This window comes from Suncus etruscus, chromosome 5, assembly GCF_024139225.1.
Source record: "Suncus etruscus isolate mSunEtr1 chromosome 5, mSunEtr1.pri.cur, whole genome shotgun sequence".
In the NCBI taxonomy this organism is placed as follows: domain Eukaryota; kingdom Metazoa; phylum Chordata; class Mammalia; order Eulipotyphla; family Soricidae; genus Suncus; species Suncus etruscus.
The window spans coordinates 45,840,662-45,864,985 of record NC_064852.1 but is presented as its reverse complement, the minus strand read 5'-3'; the positions used below and the strand labels follow the sequence as shown (position 1 = coordinate 45,864,985).

Below are 24,324 nucleotides of genomic sequence, written 5' to 3'. Positions count from 1 at the left end.
GGGCTAGAATGCATGTTTTACATATAGCGAAGTTCGATCCCCAACAGTGAATGATCCCCAGTCACCACTGGGTGTGGCCCTGGTGCTCTCCACCCCTCTTGACCTCAGCATTGAGCTATCTGATCTGGTTGGCAGAATATTTCTGGGAGTGGTCCCTAGGTGCCCCTGAGTATTTATTTTATTCTCTTTGGGTACCTAGGACTTATTCATGGATCTGCCCTAAAAGTTCAGTCCTGGCAGGGCTCAGGGGACCATATCAGGCACCAGGGGTTGAACCCGGCTCAACAATGTGAAGTAGTGCTCACTTCAACAGCACACATACTAAAACAATGTGAAGTGCCCTGCTCTCTGTATTATCTCCCCAGGTTTCCCCGAGTACTTCTTGGTAGCCCCATCCCTACCCCAAACGAACATAGTGAAGTGCTGAAAGGAGTAGGGAGAGTCAGGAGTCTAGTTGGTGGACAGCTGGAACACAAGTTACAGAGAAAAAGAACTTCAAGAAGTTGTTTTTTTCATTGTCAATGAATAGTAGGTAGATGTAAAGGCTAGCACAATAATTAGCTAGACCATGCTTATCAATAGCCTCTTTGAGAGAATCTTAGAACATTCACTACAAAGTTATGGTGGACCCCACACCATCATTCGCTGCAATTTGGCCCCTTTTGTTTCGGCTGCCCGTGTTATCTTTGGAGATGCCATACACACACTTACCTTTCTCCCAGGATATCATATGCTCCATGAATATCTCAGACATCTGAGAATATCCAGGGGGCCCAGACGAAGGGGAAAGCAATCATCTTTCTCATGGTTGCTGGTTTTTTGTTTCTAGAAGGTTTATTCAGACAACCTGTGAATTTCTTCATCTGATTTTTTACAATCTTACTTTTCCAGCTCCTCAAAATTGTTGTTTTCCATTCTTTGCCAAATGAACCAGGAAGAATGAGATTCTGCCTGAAGTCACTGGCTCCTGCATCTCCAAGTCTTGTTTTGAAAATTTGAAAGAAGCTACTGATTCTAGATAATCTTTATTTGACTGAAAAAAAAATGGGTCAGAAATTGTAATAGGTCACAAAAAATTCCCATGATCACAGAGACCATTTAAGATAACTTGACAGGAAAAGTTCTGTTTGGAGGGACTCAGTCACAGTTAATTGACCAAAGCTTCAGGTGATCAATCCTCTGGCCTTGTTCCCACAAGCAGTGCTCAGCAGTGACCCCGGGAAACTGGGAAGATGCAAAATCATCGATCCCTGCCCCTGGAAGTGAACTGTTGCACCAAACCTATTTTCCATCTAACAGAGTTTAACACATTTAGCCCCTTCTGCCAACAAGCTGTGCCTGCAGCATCACTGGAGAGTTAGATATATAATAGAGACATAAGCATCCAATTAATAAATAACCAATACTCTTTAATTCACTTAAAACACAATCATTTTAGATTAGTTCTTTCCCTTCTTTGAAGTATGTCTCTGGGTATTATCTCTTCATTTTCTTGCTGGTCTTCTGAGCATAGCTAATTCTAGAATAGTTACCAATATCTTCTTCCCACCCAACATAGTCTCAGTGCATTGGGAGAACTTTTGAACTCTCACTTGGTTCAAATTTTTACTCTCTCCAAGAGCATTTGTGTTTATATCAGGACTGAAAATAAATGGCTAAATGTAATTATTTACTCTGAAGTAACTACCCATAGAAAACTATTTATAGTAGCTAAGGGCTCTGTCTTTTCCATTAAGGAGGAAGGAATGGAGTGAATTGGGCCTTACAAAAAACCAAGTAACTAGTTATAATAATAACTAGATTGTCTTAGCACCCTGTCTCTCAGTTCTAAGTGCATCAGAGATGAAATAGTTAACCCTCAAGGTGTTTTAGTAGGTAGATTCTGTTTGCCTCTTTTTCTCAAAGAGTGAGAAATGCACCAAAGTGATTAAAGGATTGGGTTCTGTTTTTACCTTGGAATCTTACCTCAGGATCTTTTTTAGTATTTGCTCGTGGTAAGACTTAAGCACCTAAATTTCAGCTGTACTTTCCCTGTATTGCATTCCAGATTTGACTGATGTTAAACTGTTTCAGCTTGTCACATCTGGAGCTACTTATTTGAATTTGTTCCAACTTTTCTCTAAGTCTGAAGGCTAGAATTTGTAAAAAAAAAAAAAAAAAAAAAAAAAAACAAAAAAAAAAAACAAAACTCTGGTTACCACAGTCAACACACTTAACTTCTTAGGGAAATTCATTTGCATGCTAGTTTACAGGGAAATTGTGTTGCTAGTCTATTTCTACTTGTATCATCATGGGCAGTAAAAATTCATCTAAGAACACCCTGGAATGTAGATCAGAAACTCAGGGCCTGAAAGGAAGACTCAGAAAAGATCTGTGCTTTGCCCTGGACAGGTAAATTGCTCTTACTTTTAAGCATTTCATGAGAAAATACATGGTGCTAGCCACAACCTTTTCTCTTCTACATCTTTCACACTGCAGCTTTCTGACAACCTTTCCTCAAGACCCAACTATGTGCCTGGCACTAAGAGATTTTTTTTTTGGGGGGGGGGAGGTGAGGAAGGACCATACTCAATAGTGCTCAGGTTTACTCCTGGTTCTACACTCAGGGATTACTCCATTGCAGCATACAGGATACCATTCAGGCTGCCAGGGATCAAACCCAGGACAGCCACATGCAAAGCATGTGCCCTAACACTTACTATCTCTCTGGCACCTCAAGAGCTCTATCTGTATGATATCATCCTATGCTTGCTCGGTGAGATATATGCTGTTACACTCTCTTTTATTACTAAAACTAAGCACAAGCAGATTAAGAAACATGCCCAGAGTTATACACCCACTCAGTGTCAAGTCTAAACTGGAAGGTGGCCATCCCTCCAGGGCTCAGTTTGGAAGTGCTTTGTGGGTTGCCTGTCCAGTGAGTCAAGGACCCATTTTCTATGTTCAGAGTCTGGCCCAGATGGAAGGGTCATGGTTTTGGTCTTGCAATATTAGTATTGGATGCCTGTGACTACATTGCCTCTGGTTTTTTTAAACTGATAATTAGCTTTAAAGAGCCTTTAAATTCACTGTTTAATGAGTGTAGAAGGTGACTAACTGTGATTAGGCTATTTTGAAGAGCATATCCATAATCATGGATTATAATGGATAATGAAAATGTTAGTGATCTCTTTTGCTGTGGGTTCTGATACCTTGTGGTTCCCTTTTCCTGGACTGTCATATTCCTTGGTGATCACCTATGCCTGCCTCTATGACTTTCTCTTTCCCAGGAGAGTTAAGTAAAAGAAGTGATAAAACCAAAGATTTCCACCTATCCTATACTTACCTTAGAATTGTAGTGTGAACATTGCTTCCCAATATTCAACCAAAACACAAAAACAAACAAACAAAAAAAAGAGATCTGGAAAATTTTAACTTTCCCAACCTCTGATGATCAATGTTGTTCCAGAATTACTGCTCTATTATTTGAGTTGAAAGAGATAAAGTTATTGGCAGGAACTATGTGTCTAGAGACTATAATTTCTTCATGAATATTAAAAGTAAATTTTCACATATTTATTTTTATACACACTGAGCAATAGTACAGTGGGTAGGGCACTTATCTTGCACGTGGTTGACCTAGGTTAGATCCCCAGCATCTCATATGGCTCCTCAAGCACTACCAGGAATTATTTCTGAGAGCAGAGCCAGATTTAAACCCTGAGTATAGAAGGGTATGGTGCAAAAACAAAAACAGAGATTTATATACATATGGCAGGACTTGGCTTGGAACTAGCTCAAACAATGTAAAATAAAAAAATTAGGCAGATCCTAAATATTATTTTAAATGGATGAATCATTTGGGATTTTTAAAATACTTTTCTTGAAATTATAGATAAGTTTTCTTTTCTCTAAAATGCCTTTCTTTACATTGTGGTCGAACCATATTTTTAAAATACACAAATATGATCAGATCACTGACACCCTTTCTTAAAACTGACCACTTTTTCATTCCTATCAGATTCAAGTGCAGTCTAAACAAGACTTATTAATTTCCCTTCAGAACTCTCTCTGCACTCCATTCTTTTGTGTGTGAGTGTGTGTGTGTGTGTGTGTGTGTCTGTGTGTGTGTTTGTGTTTGTGTTTTTTTGGGTCGCACCCGGCAGTGCTCAGGGGTTATTCTTGTCTCCAGGCTCAGAAATTGCTCCTGGCAGGCATGGGGGGCCATATGGGACACCGGGATTTGAACCGATGACCTCCTGCATGAAAGGCAAACACCTTACCTCCATGCTATCTCTCTGGCCCCTGCACTCCATTCTTAAGCTATTCTCACATATGCTTTCTCACTCTCTCTCACACTCGCTTCCTCCAGCCTCCTACCCTTTCATTCATCTTCCATTCTATGCTACACATTATTCTTCACCCTTCCCCAATGCACAAACATCTCTTCTGCCCAATCAACTTTTATTTACCTTCACTTAAGCTACCCATTCCATTAAGCTTGAGCAAGGGCCTGCCTTATGCTCACCATTCCAGTCTTTATCACCCTCTGTTATACTTACATGCTAATTTATTATTTTGTTTTGGGGCCATACACAGCTGTGCTCAGGGCTTACTCCTGACTCTGTTCTGTTAGGGGATCAGTCCTGGCAGGGCTGAGGAGACAATATGGTATGCCAGTGATTGGAGTCAGGTTGGCCACTTGCAAGGTAAACACACTGACAACTGTACTATCTCTCCAATCTCATACTTCCATGTTTAATTAGTCTCTTCCTAAGAAGCTCTGGGTGGGAAAAAATGAATCTGAGTTATTCACTAATAGATCCCCAGAATTATGGCACAGTATGAGACTCCATAAATATTTACTGAGTGAATGTATTGATGATTCTTTTCAAGACCTACTGAACTGCTGTCAAAACTTAAAATATATTACACATAAACCACCAAGGAGGGCTGCTGAAGAAAGCTGTTAAAATACAGATAAATCATGGCTCCTTTTGCCAAACTCTTCCTTTGATCTAGGGGAAAAACAGCACTTCCACAGGAAGTTAACCCATACAAAAGTTCTTTCATTCTCTAAAAGTTAGCAGACGTCTTGCAAAGTCTGAGCTACAGTAATCAGATCATTTTCCTATCCACTACCGGAGGACGCATGATTGTCCTAGGGCTTTTATCCAAAGTGTCAAACAGCTTCAAAATGAAGCTGAAGGTAATCTCAGAGGGAGAGACATTCCTTTGGTATGAATTTTGTTTCAGATTTTGATCTATAAATCAGTTTCCTGCTGATTACAGTGTATGAAACAGCCATATTTTACACACACTTATACCCTGAAGCCCTGATTCCCTTGAGGCAGTAGTTTCCAATCTTAAGTTGCTTGTAACCTCCAGGAGACTTCTAATAATGTCTGCAGTTAATTTCAAATTGTTACAATTTAGAAGGGGTCCTACTGAGAGACTGTCAAATATTCTACAATGCACAAGCCAGTTCTACTACAAAGAATAATCTTGCTCCAGATGTCAACAGTGCAGCTCTGTGTTGAGTTGGTATTCAACAGACTCCTGGCAAACGGGCCCCAGATCTCTGCATGCTGCAGAATATGGAATCAAGTCTTAGAAAAGCCATTATGCCTGTGATGATCCTGTCTGTGATGAGAAACCAAAATGCACAGCTGGTCTCTCAAGTGAAATATTTCAGTGTGAAAGTTTTCTAAGGTAGATTCCCATTCTGGATCACTGAATCTCCTAAGGAAATCTCATAACACAAGGCACTTAACATGGAAATGAATTGAAAATAGTTGTGAAAAGGAATTTTGATGACTTTAAAACCATATCTGTTTTTTTCACATTTAAAAAGTTTTCTATTTTCTTTTTCTAAGAGTATAATAATTTGGATAAAAATACCATTTGAAATGCAGATAGTGTAAATTGCTTTCCTTCTAAACAGACAATCCAATGCATTTATACTTAATCCATAAAGGCATGATGTTCCAAAACACAGTTGTATATTTTTTGAAGCCATCTGGCATCAAATTTTCCAATTTATAGACAACTTTGTATTTATACAACAAATTATTAAATCATTTTTCTGGTTATAAAAGGTCACTGAGGTACACACACAGTGTGTATAAAAGCAGATAAGGCATATTTACAGTTGATACAAATGAATCTTTCATATTGAAGATAATGCTTTATATAGGTTTTCTATATCAAATTCTCCACTGTTAGCAAGATTTCCCATGCTTGAGTTGTTTATTGCTTTTTGGCTCAATGATTGAATATTCACTTCTTGGTTATTTACACATGAATTACTAATGTTCCTTATCTCTTTGGCTAGTGCAAATGTGATAGAATGAATGAAAGAAAAAGATAAGCTCATTCAATATTACAGTGCTGGCTGGTCAATAATATTTGTTGATAACTCTCAATTAAATCAAGTAATCCACAATTCATTTTATATAGTCCAAAGAAAAATCTTGGGTCTTGTGTTACACCATTTGGACAAAAACAGTAACAAGGTGTCAAAAAAGGAAACAAGGTGTCAAAATTTTCAAAATGTTCTAGAATCTTGACTTTCTTTTCAGGAGGAGTTAATATCACAAGCACAATAAACACCTTAGAGTTTATAATCTCAATGCAAAATCACTGTGACTTCTGTGGCAAAATGCACATAAGGTAAGCAAAGCTAACTATGTGTTACTATGGTCTGAAAAGAAAAGAAATCACCTAATGGGATTTATTTGAGAAACTTCAGAAAGCTAAATAAAAAAAAAACAATATAAAAAGCAAAAGATACTCCCCCAAAACAGAGGGCCAGAGAAATAGTACAGGAGGCAAGGCTCTTGCCTTGTAGGTGGCCTACCACAGTTCTATCCTCAGCCCCCAAATATTGTTGGGTGTGATCCAACAAAACAGCATTTTTTTAAAAATGAAGCAGAAAGTTGTCTTCTCAGGCTACAGTTAGTTTCAAATAAAAAGGTTCTGTTTACTTAGACAATAGACATAGCGAGTAACGTAAAGTGAAAATCTAAATAAAACACTAAAAGGGTTCCCACATTAATCAGAAGGGATAAATAAAGCATTTACATTGACAATGACACTGGAAAGTATAAACACAAAATGTTCTTTTAAATAAAGAAAACCCCTGATTGCTTAAAAAATGACAAATAAGATAAATCAAAAAGAGCAGCTGAGAGAATTTTCACTCGTTCTAAATAAACTTTAAAAACTACTTAAAAGGGCTAGAGTGATAGTACAACAGGGAGGGCACTTGCACGCAGCCAACCTGGGTTCAATCCCCAGCACTTCATAAGGTCCCTCCAGCCTGCCCGAAGTGATCCCTGAGTGCAGAGCCAGGATTAACCCCTGAGCACTGCCAGGTGTCGCCTAAAAAACAAAAACCCCCAAACCAAAAAGAAAATTACTTAAAAGCGTTTATTTCTTGTATTTTTTAAGACAGTTAAGGGGCACAAAATGAAATTAGATTTCCTTCTCCAGGAAGGACTACTGTGCTACTTAAAGGTGCAAAAAGTTTTCATTCTTGTTTGAGGGGAAAAAAAATGTTCATTTTCAAGAATAAAAAATATGCTATTTTAGAAGAGCTAGCTTTTATTTTTAAAAATTAATTGGCTTCAATACAAAGAGAAAGAAATGGCTCTATGAGCAAAATTCAAATATGAGTGATCATTTTTTAATTGTTAAGAATGTGCAACATTTGAAAAAAAATGTTACAGCATTGTGTAACTTTTAACGGTAACAATATTTACATTAACTCCTTACAGGAAACCATAGAACTTTAGGAGTAAAAAACCTCTTGTGGACTAAAATAACAACACCATGCACCCACATCAAAGCTATAAGAAACCAGTGAATTCATGGGCACACACATACTTTACATGGCCTAGAGATGTAAAGTATACATTGTGGAAAGGGTGGGAGAGACACACTTGTGCAGTTTAAAATATCAAAAAGAGTTGGGAGTTGGTCCATACAAACTCCAAGACAAAAAAACCAAAGATTGAAAAAATTTTCTACATATCAGCACATACATATCCTCACAAATACTCAGGTGCACCCAACACACAAACACAGATAAGCATCTGTCTGTGGATAAAAATAACCATGTAGACAAAACAGTAGAAAAGCAGGTTGGTGCAAGTTAAAAAATAAATCAACATTTTTTCTAAACACATCACTCACCACAAAAATATGCCAACTAAACTACACAGAGGATTTTCCCAGGTGGACAGAATGAAGGACTTGGCAGATAATCCCACCATTACAAGTAAAATGAGATGAATCCACTCCCAGAAGGAAGAGCATGTCTGCAAGGCCATAAAGCCCAGGGTAGCCATTGTGTCCCATCAGGCTTGGGGATAGGAATGAGAGTGGGACTTGAGAGAACAGAGAGACAGAAGACCTGGGGAAGATCTATAGGAGCTGTTACCAAAAGTGAGCCTGGGTGGAGTGCAGTGGTCTCATGAAACCAACTGGAGAAATGACCTTGGTTTCCTTTTTTCCTGAGTTACTGGAACTCTGTTTTGTCACAGGATTGAGGATTTGGGGGGGAGGGGACTGAACAGCAAAGGAGTGAGAAGGACACCTCCCTTGGACATTTGGTAATTCCCAAAGTCTATTATTGGGGGTCCCGGGTGTCTGTGTGTAGACATGACCTTCCCAAGCTCGTGGCTAGGGAAAAGGCCATACTCCATAGGGTTAAGAGTTTGGGGTTGGGGCTGGTGGTATGAAGAGTAAGGGATAATGATTCCTTCTTTTGTCATGCTATCCACTGAAGACAGACAAGAGGCCTGAAACCTTGCTTGATGACCCAGGAGAGGAAGATCTACCGCCACCAAAATTGTGAAAAAGAGACGGAAATTCTGTTGTGCTACATTTCTTATTAATAACCTTGTACTTTACAATGGCTCACAGTTTTAGGTTTGAATACTTGAGTACTTTCTCTCTACATGTGTTTCACATTTTTCCTTACTTAATATAATATAAATAATTTGGTTAATAGATTTAACCTGAACATTTCAGCCACATTTATATATATAAGAATCTGTTAATGGTATAAATAATTTGTTAAATAAAATAAATCTGATATGTTACATAATACTGATAAAAAATCACCATTGCTAATAATTTTGCAAGCCACCTTAACTTCTGTTTTAGATCATACTGATGAATGGATATGAAACTTGTTTGATAATTCATATTTCTTTTCTTGTCATGACAAAAAAAAAACACCCTACATTAAAGTCAACCTTACTTCCAAATACAATATTAAAGTGAGGTTCCATAAACATGAAGAGAAAGTTTTCTCTTGCCAGGCATTGTGTGAAAAAAAAAAAAAAAGAAGGATGAAACCTCAGCTCAGAGCATCACTGGTGGTACAGCCTAAACCCACTCGTTCAATTGGTGGCTACCAAATATTAACTACAAGAAATGACTGAGTAAAATATTCCATCTAATACTTTTCTTTTATATATAAAACCTATTCAACTTTAAAACTTAGGTAAAAAAAATATGCAACAAATGGTTGCAGTTTCTGGATTCTTCATTGAGACCATGAGCCCACACTCTTTTAAAAATTGGCAAGGTTTCAATGTCATGGACACCAAAGTCAAGCCCAGTGTTTCTAGGCAAGGTGCATTCCAGACAGACAGATATATGGACAGTTGGTGGTGTGCTGTGTGTCACAATTCAGGTAATACACCATCATGCCTTTTCATTGCTGTTAAATACAAATACAGCATCTTGTATATTATCATAGAAAAGCATTTATGTTGTATTTTTATTTGTCACTTTACACTGGTAGTCTCTGGTAGGTGTACTCCATAGAAACCAAAGAATTTTGTACACTATTTCTTTGTACAATAAAAGATAAAGTGTGCATTAGGTACGCTTATACATGACAATATTGTACAATATTTACATTGCTGATATCACCAGGAAATTCTGTATTTTCTATATACAACATGGAAAATTCTTCAGAAACATTTGGACATCTTATAATCACAAGTTTAGTATTATAGAAAAGGTTTTCTTAGTAATCTCTGAACCATTGATTACTCTCATCATTCAGGGATTTTGATTGGATTCTCCAGCATTCATTACCCTTCCTGATCAAAAAAATATGTTTCACTGTTTCTGTAGCACCCTGTGGTGGTTAATCTGTCAAAGTATAAATATTGATATAACAGTGGCCATATCAATGGACAGATACATCTGTGCACGCTCTTTATTAATAAACACTGTGCATGGTAGAATAGTCCCTGTTATCTGGAGATCTTCCTTCTCTTGGGTTTGGGGGGTCGCATCTGTCTGTCTCCCTGTGGTATTTGGTGAACCTGAAATTAGAGAGATTGGAAAAAAAGGGTTAAAAATCACAAAACATTGTATTTGGTGAACCTAGAATTAGGGAGATTGGAAAAAAAGGTTAAAAATCACAAAACATTGTATGATTTCTGACAAAGAATAGGCAAAGGAACAGATTCTGGTTTTCATTTTCAATCATTTAATTCCTATGGTATTGACGATCTCTACTAAGAACCCCAACATTGATGTGTCCACAGCCACTATAGAAGATGAAACAGATAAGCAGAAGAATTCATAAAATAAGATTCATGAAATGGGGTGTGCCATTGCTATCCCCACTGTACCTTTAAAGGCCAAATAAAGTCTTTCCCAGAAGTGATTCTGGGATTCCCTAGCTCACCAGAGTCTGAAAAAAGGGAAAAATACATGCCAAACATGTTCCTTTACTTCATCACTAGACTTATTATTAGTAAGGTGGGTCAAAAACTGTGAGGAACACACAGTTCAGTTCAAGCAGCTTGCTTTACAAGAATCAGGGTGCAAACTATAATACTATTACTATCTGCTGGCAGATCTGAACTTGTGTGGTCTGCAAAGGACAATAAATACAACTCCTCTTCATACACCAAGGTAGAAATGAGCAACATTAGGGGCTGGAACAGGAGTGGAACAATAATAGAGCATGGTTACTAAGTATTAAAAGGGCTTTTGGAGGAGAAAAGGGGGAAAGAAAGGAAAGAGGGAAAAAAGAGAGAAACAGAGGTACTTGAGAGGAGGTCCAGGTGTTCCACATTGTAAATGGAAACTGAAACAAACAAGCAAAGGGCAAGGACTAGAAGATACAGTATTATTTTATAGGAAGTGACATAGCAGATGCTTAACAACTAGCTCTCTGGCTTGAGGGATAGGGTACATACCTATGGTAGCATATACCAATTTCAAGCTAGCAGTATAATGACTCAGAATTTACAGTTAGTAAGAGAACTCAGTCAGCTCTCAATACCTATTACAAGTTGGAACAATTAAAGATTTTCAAAAATAACACTGAAAATATTAGAGTGGAATAAATATAAATTGAGAGAAGCTGAGTCCTTCTTAGATCCATAATTCATATGCAGATTCTGGACATACCACAGAACACTATTCTTTTATTAGAGATGGTGAAATCATGGTATTTGTGACAACACTGCTAAAACTGAAGGTGATTATGCTAAGTGAAATAAGTAAGAAGATGAAAGACAATAATTGGACAGTTTTGTTCATGGATGTAAATGAATAACTTAATCAAAAAAACTTGTAAAAATAAAAATAACTCCTAGACTAACTGGCAATGACTGTACTCACTGGAAGGAAAGAAGAGAGTAGTAAAGATGGGCAGAAGTGGGACTCTGGAATTGTGGTAGGTGGTAGAGACTGCAGTGAACTCCCCCTATACAAACACACACACACACACACACACACACACACACACGAGTCATCTAGATATTTGAGATTCTAAAATATTACAAACAATGTAATGAAAATCTATTATAATAAACTAATAAAATCAGTTAAAGACTAGGAAAAGTGTTTGAATATTAGCAAAAGCCAATGTGACTCAGATGAAAATGTAGAAATTTTTTTTAAAAAATATGAATTTAGGGGCTGGAGAGATAGCATGGAGGTAAGGCGTTTGCCTTTCATGTAGGAGGTCATCGGTTCGAATCCTGGCGTCCCATATGGTCCCCCGTGCCTGCCAGGAGCAATTTCTGAGCCTGGAGCCAGGAATAACCCCTAAGCACTGCCCGGTGTGACTCAAAAACCACAAAAAAAAATGAATTTAATATTGTTTCTTCTTCCTAACCCTTTCATAAATTTTTTTAAAACTCTAGTTTCTATAGTCATAATTAGAAGCATTTTTTTGCTTTTTATGTTCATCCCTGGTGATGATGAGGGTTTATGCCTTGCTCTGCATTCAGGAATCACTCCTGATGGGACTTGCAAGATCACATGTGTTGCCAGAGATCAATCCCAGGTCAGCCACCTGCAAGGCAAGTTCTCTACCTGCTCTAGCCCCATGGAAATATTTTATTTTATTGGAGGAGGTGGGACCACACTCTCTGGTGCTCAGGTGTTACTCCTTGCTCTGTGCTCAAAGGTCACTCCTAAATGTACTTGGGGAACTTTGGGAAACCCACATGTGGTATTGGGATAGAACCAGGGTTTCACAATAAGCACCTTAACTCAACTATCACCTTAACTTAACACCTTAACTATCACTCTGGATCCTGGAAACATTTTATTTTCCTTTTGGTTTTTGGACTATAATAAGAGTAGTTCAGTGGTTACTTTCAGCTCTATGCTCAGATATCACTCCTGGAGTGCTATGGGGACCATATGGAAACTGGTGATTAAACCTAGGTGCAAAGCACACTGCTGTACTCTTGCTCTTGAAAACATTTTCTAATTGAGGAGAGGTTTTCATCCAAGACTACAAACTAATAATAGTCTACAGTCTAAACAAGGTCAGAGAAGAAAATTTATATAGTCAAACAGTAAAAATATTTTTGAAAAGAGGAAATAGGGAATTTTACTTCAAGACTCTAGCTTCTTTTGTTTGTTTGGGTGTTATTTTATTTTATTTTATTTTATTTTATTTTTGGCCATACCCAGAAGCTCTCAGGGGTTACTCCTGGCTCTGTGCTCAAAATTGCTCCTGGCATGCTCGAAGGGACCATATAGGATGCTGGGATAGAATCCAGGTCTGACCAGGTTGGCTGCATACAAGGCAAAAACCCTACCGCTGTGCTGTCACTCTGGCTCAAGACTCTAGATCTTCCAAAAAATGGTAAGATATTGACATTCTGGTAGAATTTTCTATCTGGTTCCAAGCTACTGGGGCATAATAAAATCCATACCATCCTCCTAGAGAGTATGATCCCAGGTTGCCTCAGTCCTATACCTGTTTTCTTCTGATCACAAAGGCCAAACATTCTCAGGAAGAGACAAGTGAATTACTTTTTAAACCCAATTTCATTTTTTTTCCTTAAAATGCACACCTAGTCTAGACAAGTTAAAAAGACATATGATTTGTTCAGGCTAGAGGATAGTTCACAGAAGAAATGAGCTTGCAGGCCTGGTCCAGAACATCCATCCTCAAAGTCTTCTATGCACATACATCTCCCTCTTACCAGATGGGCTGGATATACAGCATATCCTGGAGCACTCTATAGCCCTAAAGAATGTTGGGCTCTACATCTGTAAAGGACCTGGGACAATGAATAAGTGTGTGGAACAAACTCTGGTGCTTCCTATCCTTTACCCTTCTCACTCCATCCCCATCCCCATCACCAGCCTTAGTGCCAGGGGAGAAATACCTTTTACTGTTTGGAAAAAATGAAATTGGACTGGTAGCCTGGTGCATGTCGGTAGACATTTCTCAATCCACTCCAAATGTTGCCTTTCTCATTGGTGACCACTTTATTTATCTTAGCAATTCTGGTAGAATTATTCATGTGATTGCATCTGAAACCTTAACCTCTCAGAGGTCACATTTCACCCATCTGTGATATGATGGGCTGGATCACAAAATTTCTAAAGCCACTTCACGACTATTCTGTGCATCTATGGCTTGCAGCTGTCACTCAACAATTACTGGATGGAGTTTGACTAACCTTGCAAAGATGTGTCAAATAAAAGAAATTACCTTTTAATCGTGAGCAGTTTTAGAGAATTCCAATTTTTAAAGGATTACTAAAAGTAAATTTTGAGTGTTTACATTAGGCAGCATGTGAGTTAGAGAATAATGACCAGATTCCACATATTCAATACTGTTAAATTCACAGTTAAATTAAAATGCAAAGAAAAAGTAGATTACTTTAGGGGAAAAAAAAGCTTATAGTCATAAGTAACTTAACAATAGACTTTTGTGCCAAATAGTTTATTTTAAAGTGACAGTAGAAACAAAAAAGTAAATGAGAGGTTTATACACTTTTGATCTTCACCCTATTATTCAATTTCACATTTTTTTTTTGTTTTATGGACAAAATAAAATGTCACTACTGACTATTTAGGCAATACTAGTGGCTACTATTATTTGCAGACTCAGAAGTGGAACTATGGTTTGACTTGAATATTTGCTGATCACATTTTTAAAAGATAAGCATCTAGACAATTGTTAATCTAATAGCTAAAAAAAAAAAAGCAAATCCACAGTCTGTATCTCTGTAGATATGAACCACTGTGGGAAAATATAAAGCTATTTGTGTGTGGGGGGTAACTCCCCAGAAATACTTGGGAGATGTGAGCCTGAGAGTTCAGTGCTTGGCGCTCATAAAGTGGTGCTGCTTGGAATCAAGGGTCTAGGGGCTACCAGGTAATGTTCAGTGACTATGCTGTACATCAAACTGGGGATTATGTGTTGCTGAGGGCTGAATTCAGAGTATTGTGCATCAACTCCAGCTCTTGCAGTATCTCTCTGGCCCCCAAGTTACTTATTTTTTTAAAAAGACAATTATAGTGATTGGAGTTTTTTGGTATCAGATTTTTGTTTGTTTTAGCTTAATTTAGTATTGCTTTGTGGGCTGCTTGACAGTGTTTCAAAGACTTTACTAAGTAATGTAATGCAATATATTTGAAAGAAATACAGTATAGTGGAAAAATAAATTAACTTACAGTCCCAGACATTTTGTCCAATTCACTCATGGCCTCATGAATAGCAGCTTCTAAATGGTTATTTAGCTTCCCACTTCTGGAATTAATGAAAACAGCACAGATATTAATAAATGAAACATAAATTAAGCATACAAAAAAATCTCAACCTTACTTTCTAATTAGAAAACAGAAGACTCAAATCCATCAGAGAAAGTCCATTTATAGTTACATTTGACAAATTCAAGTGATAAAACACTATGATTCTCACCAATGCATACTAATGACAAAGTCACAGAAGTATGAAGAAAATTGAACACGCAATAGGGAGAAATGGATTCTCCTCTTCTATATGCTTCTGCCACAGCCTGGTGGCTTTGCGAGGAAGTCGGGCCACCTTTTGGGCACAGATACAGCTGTTCCTCCAGGATTCCAGTGCCCTGCATTGCCTTATGTTCTGACTCCTCTTTCTCAAACAGAATTATCAGGGAAAGGGTGGGGCTGAACTGCAAATTCTGGCCACTAGGGAGCAACCTCTGCCTTCTCTGGAGGGCCTCTGCTTCCTGAGCAAAGCAACTGCAAGCTGAAATCCTGTGAATCTCTCCATTCAAGATAGAAGCAGCTTAACTGGCTGCATCTAAGACCCCTTACTACATCTCCCCTAAGCTAAATGGTACCGCTATTAGATAAAGAACAATAGTCACAGGGAATCTATCTATCACTCATCTAACCTCTCCATTCAGCATTTCATTATTTTGCTTGAGATGGTCACACAGTACAACTGCCATGGTTGAAACTTGCATCTCTGTAGATATGTACCATTGTGATTGTTAAACTTATTTTTCCTTCTTTACGCTATAAATAATTGCCCAATTATTCTGAGCACTAAGGTGATTCATTTCATTTATCTTGCCTTGACAATGACTAGAAAAGCTGCAGAGATCAACTTTTTTTTGTAGCAGGCTATTAGTGTGGTTAAGAGTTCGTGCTATCTCAGCATCAATATGAAGATTGGAAATGTGCAGTTGTGGAAGAATTTGGCTCCCAGTTCCACTTAGTTTAGCTCACATTGTATATAAAAAATCATTTGCACTTCAGTGTAATGTCTTAGATGAGGTCTTTCTGCTTTTATAGAAAACAGATAAAGCTTACAGGTTTTTGTCAGATATCAGGACTAAGCAATTTGAAAACTTAGTTTTTCTGGGTATTTTCAACTTGTCTGTCTCTGAGCAGGGTACTACCAGGCATGTATCATGAATTTTCTATATAACTATGAAATAAAAGCACTTTCCAAAGCTAGTACAATGATACTACATTTTGGAGAATAAAATATGTTCCAAATTAGGCTTAACTGAAAAAAATGAATGGCTTCTATTTTTTGGAAGGGTGCAGGGTAGCAGGTCCTATCCAGCAGTGCTCAGGGCTTACTCCAGATTGTGCTCTGATTGTGCACTCCTGGCAGTGCTTGAGGACTCATATATGGTGTTGAGAAATGGGAACTTTAGGAAGAGAGAATTAATGCACTGATGTAGGCATGTCACAACTTGAAACATAATAATAATCAGAAATAAAAACCAATTTTTTACACTAACTGGTCAAGTCAGGGAAAAATGTCAAAGAGGAAGAAAAATTCCCATGAGTTCATGAAATAAAAGATCAGTCAAAATTCAGTCTTTCTGTTCAGAGGGCCTCCCTGTGGATTCTTTTCTACGATATTCAGTTCCCTGCTAATATTTAATAATAAACATTTTTACTAATGGACACTTGAAAACCTACTTGATTAAGCTACAGATATTCATATAATCACACTCCTAGCTGTTAATGGGATAATTGCCACTTCTCATCTTCATTGTCTGTATTGTTGAACATGAAGCTTACCTTCACTAATTCAAGAAAGTAAGGTACAAATATAAACTGTACAAAGCAAAAAGGAAATGAGATATTGTACATTGCTCACTACTGTCACTTCAGTTTAAGCAACTCACTTTATGTCTAACAGGACAAATTTGGGTGATACGTAAACATCAACAACCTTACTCTGAAACCTAATCTATAGGAAGAAAATCATGCATATTTTACAAAAACTTAACACATAAGTATATTTCATGTTGTCTTTTTTCTCTTTTATTTTTGGCACTACTGGGAATGAAAACCAGAATTTTATACATCTAGAAACATGCTCCACTACTGAACCATATCTCTGAAATTTACTAACTTCAAAGAGAAAAGTGCTTATTATTTCCAAAGATAGCATAGTATACATAGAAAAACTAAGATTGCATCAAAATTTTATTATAAGTAAACTAATGTGAAAATTAAGAGGTTACAAAGTCAATACATAAAATTTGTTGCATTTCTATATGCAAGCAATACATGAGAAGAGAAAGAAATCAAGAAAGCAATACCATTTATAATAAAAAGAATTAAGTACCTAGAAATTAACTAAACAAACAAAGGAAAAGACCTGTACACTGGAAATTACCTTGCTATTAAAAGAAACAAGACAATAAGAAATGGAAAAATAGTCTATGCACATGGATTGGAAAAAATATCAATCACAACCCAAACCATTATATAGATTAAAAGCAATCTCTATAAAAGTTTCAATAGCATTCTTCAAGAAAATAAAATAAACATTTCTAACATTTGTGTGGAACCACAAAAGGCTCTGAATAGCCAAAACAATCCTGGGGAAAAAAAGATGGGAGGCATCACATGCCTTGACTTTAAAACATACTTTAAAGTTAGGGTAAGCAAAGCAATGTGGTATTAGAATAAAATTAGATACACAGAAAAATGAAATAGAACTGAGAGTTCAGAAATAAACTCTGAGATCTAAACAATTAATTTAAAATTGAGGCAAGTACAAAATACGGAGAAAGCTATTCTCCGTAATGATACTGAAAAAATTGGATAGCCACATGCAAGAAAATGAAATTTAATTGTTATTTACACCATTTAAAAAATTTAACTTGATATAGATTGAAATTCTGATGTTAAACCGTAAAATGATTTAAAGAAAATATAAGGTAAACATGTCATGATGATGTTTTTAATGATTTGATTCAACTAAAAGGAAGACAAAAGAGATGTTAAACAATAGGATTACACCAAACTAAAAAGCTTCTGCATTGCAACTATTGATTGAAACTATTAATAAAACATAAGACAATTAACTAATGGGAGGAAATATTCACACATTACTTATCAAAGAGCTAACCAAAGGACCCCTCACCATCAAATGTAAAGTTTATTGGTTCAATCACTATAAAAAACTGTATAGTAGGGCCGGTGCAGTGGCGCTAGAGGTAAGGTGTCTGCCTTGCCAGCGCTAGCCTAGGTCAGACCGCAGTTCGATCCCCTGGCGTCCCATATGGTCCCCCAAGTCAGGAGCTACTTCTGAGTGCATAGCCAGGAGTAACCCCTGAGTGTCACCGGGTGTGGCCCAAAAACCAAAAAAGAAAGGAAGGAAGGAAGGAAGGAAGGAAGGAAGGAAGGAAGGAAGGAAGGAAGGAAGGAAGGAAGGAAGGAAGGAAGGAAGGAAGGAAGGAAGGAAGGAAGGAAGGAAGGAAGAAAGGAAGGAAGGAAGGAAGGAAGGAAGGAAGGAAGGGGGGAAGGAAGGAAGGAAGAAAACTGTATAGTAATTTCTCACAAAACTAAAAATAAAACTACATAATTAATTCCACTGTTATTTATCTATATGAAGAACACAGAAACAGAAATTCAAAAAGATATAACAATAGTCAGGATCTGGAAACAACTCAAGTGCTCAATGACAAATGAGTGGATAAAGAAAAGGTGACATATATCCATAAAAGAATATGGGGCAGGAGATATAGCATGGAGGTAAGGCATTTGCCTTTCATGCAGAAGGTCGTTGATTCGAATACCGGCATCCCACATGGTCCCCCGAGCATGCCAGGAGTAATTTCTGAGTATGGAGTCAGAAGTAACCCCTGAGTACTGCCAGGTGTGACCCAAAAACAAAACAAAACAAACAAACAAAAAAAAAAACAAAAGAAAAGAAAAGAAAATGTAAAATCTTGCCTTTTGCTACAACTTGGATGGAACTGGAGGGTGGGTTATGCCAAATTAAATAAGTCAGAAGTGAAGAGATGAGTGTTGGAAGATTCTAAAATTAAAATTCTACTATCAACAACTTTTAAACCCTGAATCTCTTTTTTTATTTTAAAAAGTAATTATTTTAAATAAGCCATAAAGGGGAAGATTAGATGGTCTCACTCATATGTAGTATATAAAGAAACAAAGCAAGGGACAGTAGTCACTAAAAACAAACTGAGAGGGCCCGGAGAGATAGCACAGCGGTGTTTGCCTTGCAAGCAGCAGATCCAGGACCAAAGGTGGTTGGTTCGAATCCCGGTGTCCCATATGGTCCCCCGTGCCTGCCAGGAGCAATTTCTGAGCAGACAGCCAGGAGTAACCCCTGAGCACCGCCGGGTGTGGCCCAAAAACAAAAACAAAAAACAAAACAAAAACAAAAACAAAACAACTGAGAATTCTGTTTATGGGTGATTGTCCTTCCACTGTAATTTTACCTTGTCCTCTTTCTTTGCATCTTTGTTCTCATAATTAAAAATAAAAATTAATAAAAATGGGCCCGGAGAGATAGCACAGCAGTGTTTGCCTTGCAAGCAGCCAATCCAGGACTAAAGGTGGTTGGTTCGAATCCCGGTGTCCCATATAATCCCTCGTGCCTGCCAGGAGCTATTTCTGAGCAGACAGCCAGGAGAAACCCCTGAGCACCGCCGGGTGTGGCTAAAAACCAAAAAAAAAAAAAAAAAGAAACTATTCTTAAAAAAAAAATTAATAAAAATAATAAAACAAAAAACAAAAAACAAAAACAAACAAACAAAAAAGAAAACCCTTTCTACTCTTAACTCTGTCCGCCAGAAAGTAAGTCATTTAAAAGGAATGGAAGAGAAGTGTGGTGGAACTTCGTGTAGGCCTTTGTTTGTTGGCATGATTGTGGTAACATTGCACTAAGAATGCTTTACCTAGCTAAACTCTCATTCAGGTTTAAAGGAAGGATACACATATTCATGGATAAATAACAGCTCAGAAAATTTACAGACTTAAAGGCAACTTATAAAAAATAAATGCACACTAATGAATTCTTTCAAACTTTTCAAGAGGAACTACTGCCAATCCTGGCCAGGCTCTTTCATGAAATTGAGAAAATGGGAACACATCCAAATAGTTTTTATGAAGACAACATCACCTTGACACCAAAACCTGAAAGAGATGCTGCCAAAAAAGAAAATTACAGACCAATATCCCTGATGAACACAGATGAAAAGATCCTCAACAAAATCCTGGCAAATAGGATCCAATGCCTCATCAAGAAGGTCATTCACTGCGATGACATAGGTTTCATTCCAGGAATGCATGGATGGTTTAACATCTGTAAATCTATCAACATAATACACAACATCAATAACAAGAAAAATAAAAACCACATGATCATATCAATAGATTCAGAGAAAGCATTTGATAATGTCCAACACCCATTCTTGATAAAAACTCTCAGCTAGATGGGAATGGAAGGAACCTTTCTCAATATAGTCAAGGCCATCTACCACAAGCCAGAGGCAAATATTATCCTCAATGGAGAAAAACTAAAAGCCTTCCCTCTAAATTCTGGTACAAGACAAGGCTGTCTGCTCTGCTCTAACCACTCCTCTTCAATATAGTGCTGGACGTACTTGCTATAGCAATTAGGCAAGAAAAAGATATCAAGGGCATCCAGATAGGAAAGTAAGAATTCAAGCTCTTGCTGTTTGCAGATGACATGATACTCTACTTAGAAAACCCTAAAGACTCTACCAAAAAGCTTCTAGAAACAATAGATTCATATAGCAATATGGCAGACTACAAAATTAACACACAAAAATCAATGGTAATTTTATACACCAATAATGATAGAGAAGAAATGGACATTAAGAAAACAACCCCATTCACATTAGTGTCACACAAAAATCAAATATCTTGGAGTCAACTTGACCAAAGACGTGAAGGACCTATATAAAGAAAACTATAGGGGCCGGGCGGTGGCACTAGAGGTAAGGTGCCTGCCTTGCTTGCGCTAGTCTTGGACAGACCACGGTTCGATCCCCCGGCGTCCCATATGGTCCCCCAAGCCAGGAGCAACTTCTGAGCGCATAGCCAGGAGTAACCCCTGAGCATTACCGGGTGTAAAACCAAAAAAAAAAAAAAAAAAAAAAAAAAAGAAAAAAAAGAAAACTTTAAAGCCCTACTCCAAGAAATAAGAGAGGACACATGGAAATGGAAACATATACCCTGCTCATGGATTGGCAGAATTAACATTATTAAAATGGTAATACTTCCAAAAGCATTGTACAGACTTAATGCGATCCCTCTAAAGATACCCATGACATTCTTCAAAGAAGTGGATCAAACACTGAAATTTATTTGGAACAATAAACACCCATGAATAGCTAAAGCACTCCTAGGGAAAAGGAATATGAGAGGCACTACTTTCCCCAATTTTAAACTGTATTGCAAAGCAATAGTTATCAAAACAGCATGGTATTGGAATAAAGACAGACCCTCAGATCAGTGGAATAGGCTTGAATACTCAGAGAATGTTCCCCAGACATACAATCACCTAATTTTTTTATAAAAAAGCAAGAAATCCTAAATGAAGTAAGGAAAGCCTCTTCAACATGTGGTGTTGGCACAACTGGTTAGCCACTTGCAAAAAAGTGAACTCAGACCCCCAGCTAACACCATGTATGAAGGTAAAATCCAAATGGATTAAAGATCTTGATATCAGGCCTGAAACCATAAGGTATATAGAACAACAATAGGTAAAACACTCCATGACATTGAGACTAAAGACATCTTCAAGGAGGAAACTGCACTCTCCAAACCAGTGGAAGCAGAGATAAACAGATGGGACTATATTAAGCTGAGAAGCTTCTGCACCTCAAAGGAAATAGTGCCTAGCATAGTAGAACTATCCATTGAGTGGGAGAAACTATTCACCCAATATCCATCAGATAAGGGGCTATATACAAAATATACAAGGCGCTGACAGAACTTCACAAGAAAAAAACATCTAATCCCATCAAAAAATGGGGAGAAGAAATGAACAGACACTTTGTCAAAGAAGAAATACAAATGGCCAAAAGACACATGAAAATATGCTCTACATCACTAATCATCAGGGAGATACAAGTCAAAACAACTATGAGGTACCATCTCATACCACAGAAATTGGCACACATCACAAAGAATGAGAACAAGCAGTGCTGGCAGGGATGTGGAGAGAAAGAAACTGCTGATGGGTATGTCATCTAGTCCAACCTTTATGCAAAGTGATATGGAGATTCCTCCAAAACATGGAAATTGAGCTCCCATATGATCCAGCTATACCACTCCTAGGGATATACTCTAGGAACACAAAAATACAATTCAAAAATCCCTTCCTCACACCTATATTCATTGCAGCACTATTTACAATAGCCAGACTCTGGAAACAACCAAGATGCCCTTCAACAGATGAATGGCTAAAGAAACTGTGGTACATATACACAATGGAATATTATGCAGCTGTCTGGAGATAAAGTCATGAAATTTTCCATACATAGAAGTACATGGAATCTATTATGTTGAGTGAAATAAGTCAGAGGGAGAAAGATAGTCACAGAATAGTCTCACTCATCTATGTGTTTTAAGAAAAATAAAAGACATTTTTGCAATAATTCTCAGAGACAAAAGAGATGTGGGCTGGAAAGTCCAGCTCACGATATGAATCTCACCACAAAAGTTGTGAGTGCAGTTAGAAAAATATCTACACTGACATCATATCATAACAATGTGAATGCATGAGGGAAGTAGAAAGCCTGTCTCAAGTACAGGCAGGGGGGTGGTGGGTGAGGAGGGAGATTTGGGAAATTGGTGATGGGAATGTTGCACTGGTGAAGGGGGGTGTTCTTTATATGACTGAAACCCAACTACAATTATATTTGTAATCAAGGTGTTTAAATAAAGATGTTAATTTAAAAAATAATTGCAGGCATACTTCAAGACAAGGTGAGCCTCACAAACACACCAACCTTCAACAAAAAGATGGCACAAAATGCCATGGAAATAATCTCAATGCCAACAGAATAAATGCATCAATAAAGAAACAAGGTACTTTGATTTTTTTTTGGTACAATTGTGAATGGGATTCCTTCCTTCCTTCCTTCCTTCTTTCTTTCTCTTTCTTTCTTTTCTTTCTTTCTTTCTTTCTTTCTTTCTTTCTTTCTTTCTTTCTTTCTTTCTTTCTTTCTTTCTTTCTTTCTTTCTTACTTTCTTTCTTTCTCTCTCTCTCTCTCTCTCTCTCTCTTTCTTTCTTTCTTTCTTTCTTTCTTTCTTTCTTTCTTTCTTTCTTTCTTTCTTTCTTTCTTTCTTTCTTTCTTTCTTTCTTTCTTTCTTTCACCTTGATAGATCAACCAGGCTTAAACCTAACAAGAATGTACTATCACTTAAAGTAGCAATAGAAGAAATTGGCTTAGTAGATATATATAGGGCACTCCACCCTGGAAAACTGGATACACATTCTTCTCCAATGTACATGTACCACATGCTAGACCATAAAATATGCCTACATAAAATAAAGATGATAGAAATTGTACAAACTATGTTATGCACTGAAATTAGAAGTGAACAACAAGCAGACACAGTGGAAAATTTTTAACACCTGGAAATTAAACAGTTCACTACTGAATAACCAATGGATGAGAGACAAAATCAAAGAGGAAGTCAAAAGATTCCTGGAAACAAACAAGAATGAAGAAATAAATTAACAGAATATGTGGGACACAGCAAAAAAAATGTATTAAGAGAAAAATATTTTTCCTCCCCCACCAAGAGAAAAATGTATAGCTTTGCACATATCCAGCAGGAAGGAAGACAGGGTTTACATAAATAACTTAATATCACAACTTACAAAACTGAAAAGTGAACAACAAAATGGACCAAAACAGGAAGAATAAGGAAATAATAAAAGCTTTGAGCAGAAATCAATGAATGGGAAATCCAAAAAAACAATCCGAAATATCATGAAAACAAGAGTTGGTTCTTTAAAAAAATAAGCAAAAATGATAAACCACTGGCAAAACTCACAAAGAAAGGAAGAGAGAAAAACTTAACAAACTTAATCAGAAATGAAAATGGTCAGATTACTACAGAAATTCAAAGGGTAATCAGAAACTACTTTGAAAAACTATGCCACAAAGCATGAAAACCTGGAAGAAATGGATAGATTCTTGGACTTATAATCTTGCACAGCTGAATCATGATGATCTAACATATCTCACCAGACCCATCACTATTGAGAAAATTAAAATGGTAGTCAAAGTCTTTCCAAAA

At 37.2% G+C, this 24,324-nt stretch overlaps 1 protein-coding gene across 2 annotated transcripts in view; it reads right to left on the bottom strand.

Moving 5' to 3' along the window:
* Positions 1 to 9,758: 9,758 nt before the first annotated feature.
* Positions 9,759 to 24,324, bottom strand: part of MBD5 (methyl-CpG binding domain protein 5) — a 246,047-nt gene continuing 231,481 nt past the window's right edge. For both annotated transcript variants that reach the window (XM_049772981.1, XM_049772982.1), the window contains exons 12-13: positions 14,950 to 15,025; positions 9,759 to 10,328 (exon numbers count right to left, since the gene is read on the bottom strand). In XM_049772981.1, coding sequence (XP_049628938.1) covers positions 10,257 to 10,328; positions 14,950 to 15,025 — 148 coding nt within the window. In that variant the 3' untranslated portion in view covers positions 9,759 to 10,256. The remainder of the gene's footprint in view (positions 10,329 to 14,949; positions 15,026 to 24,324) is intronic.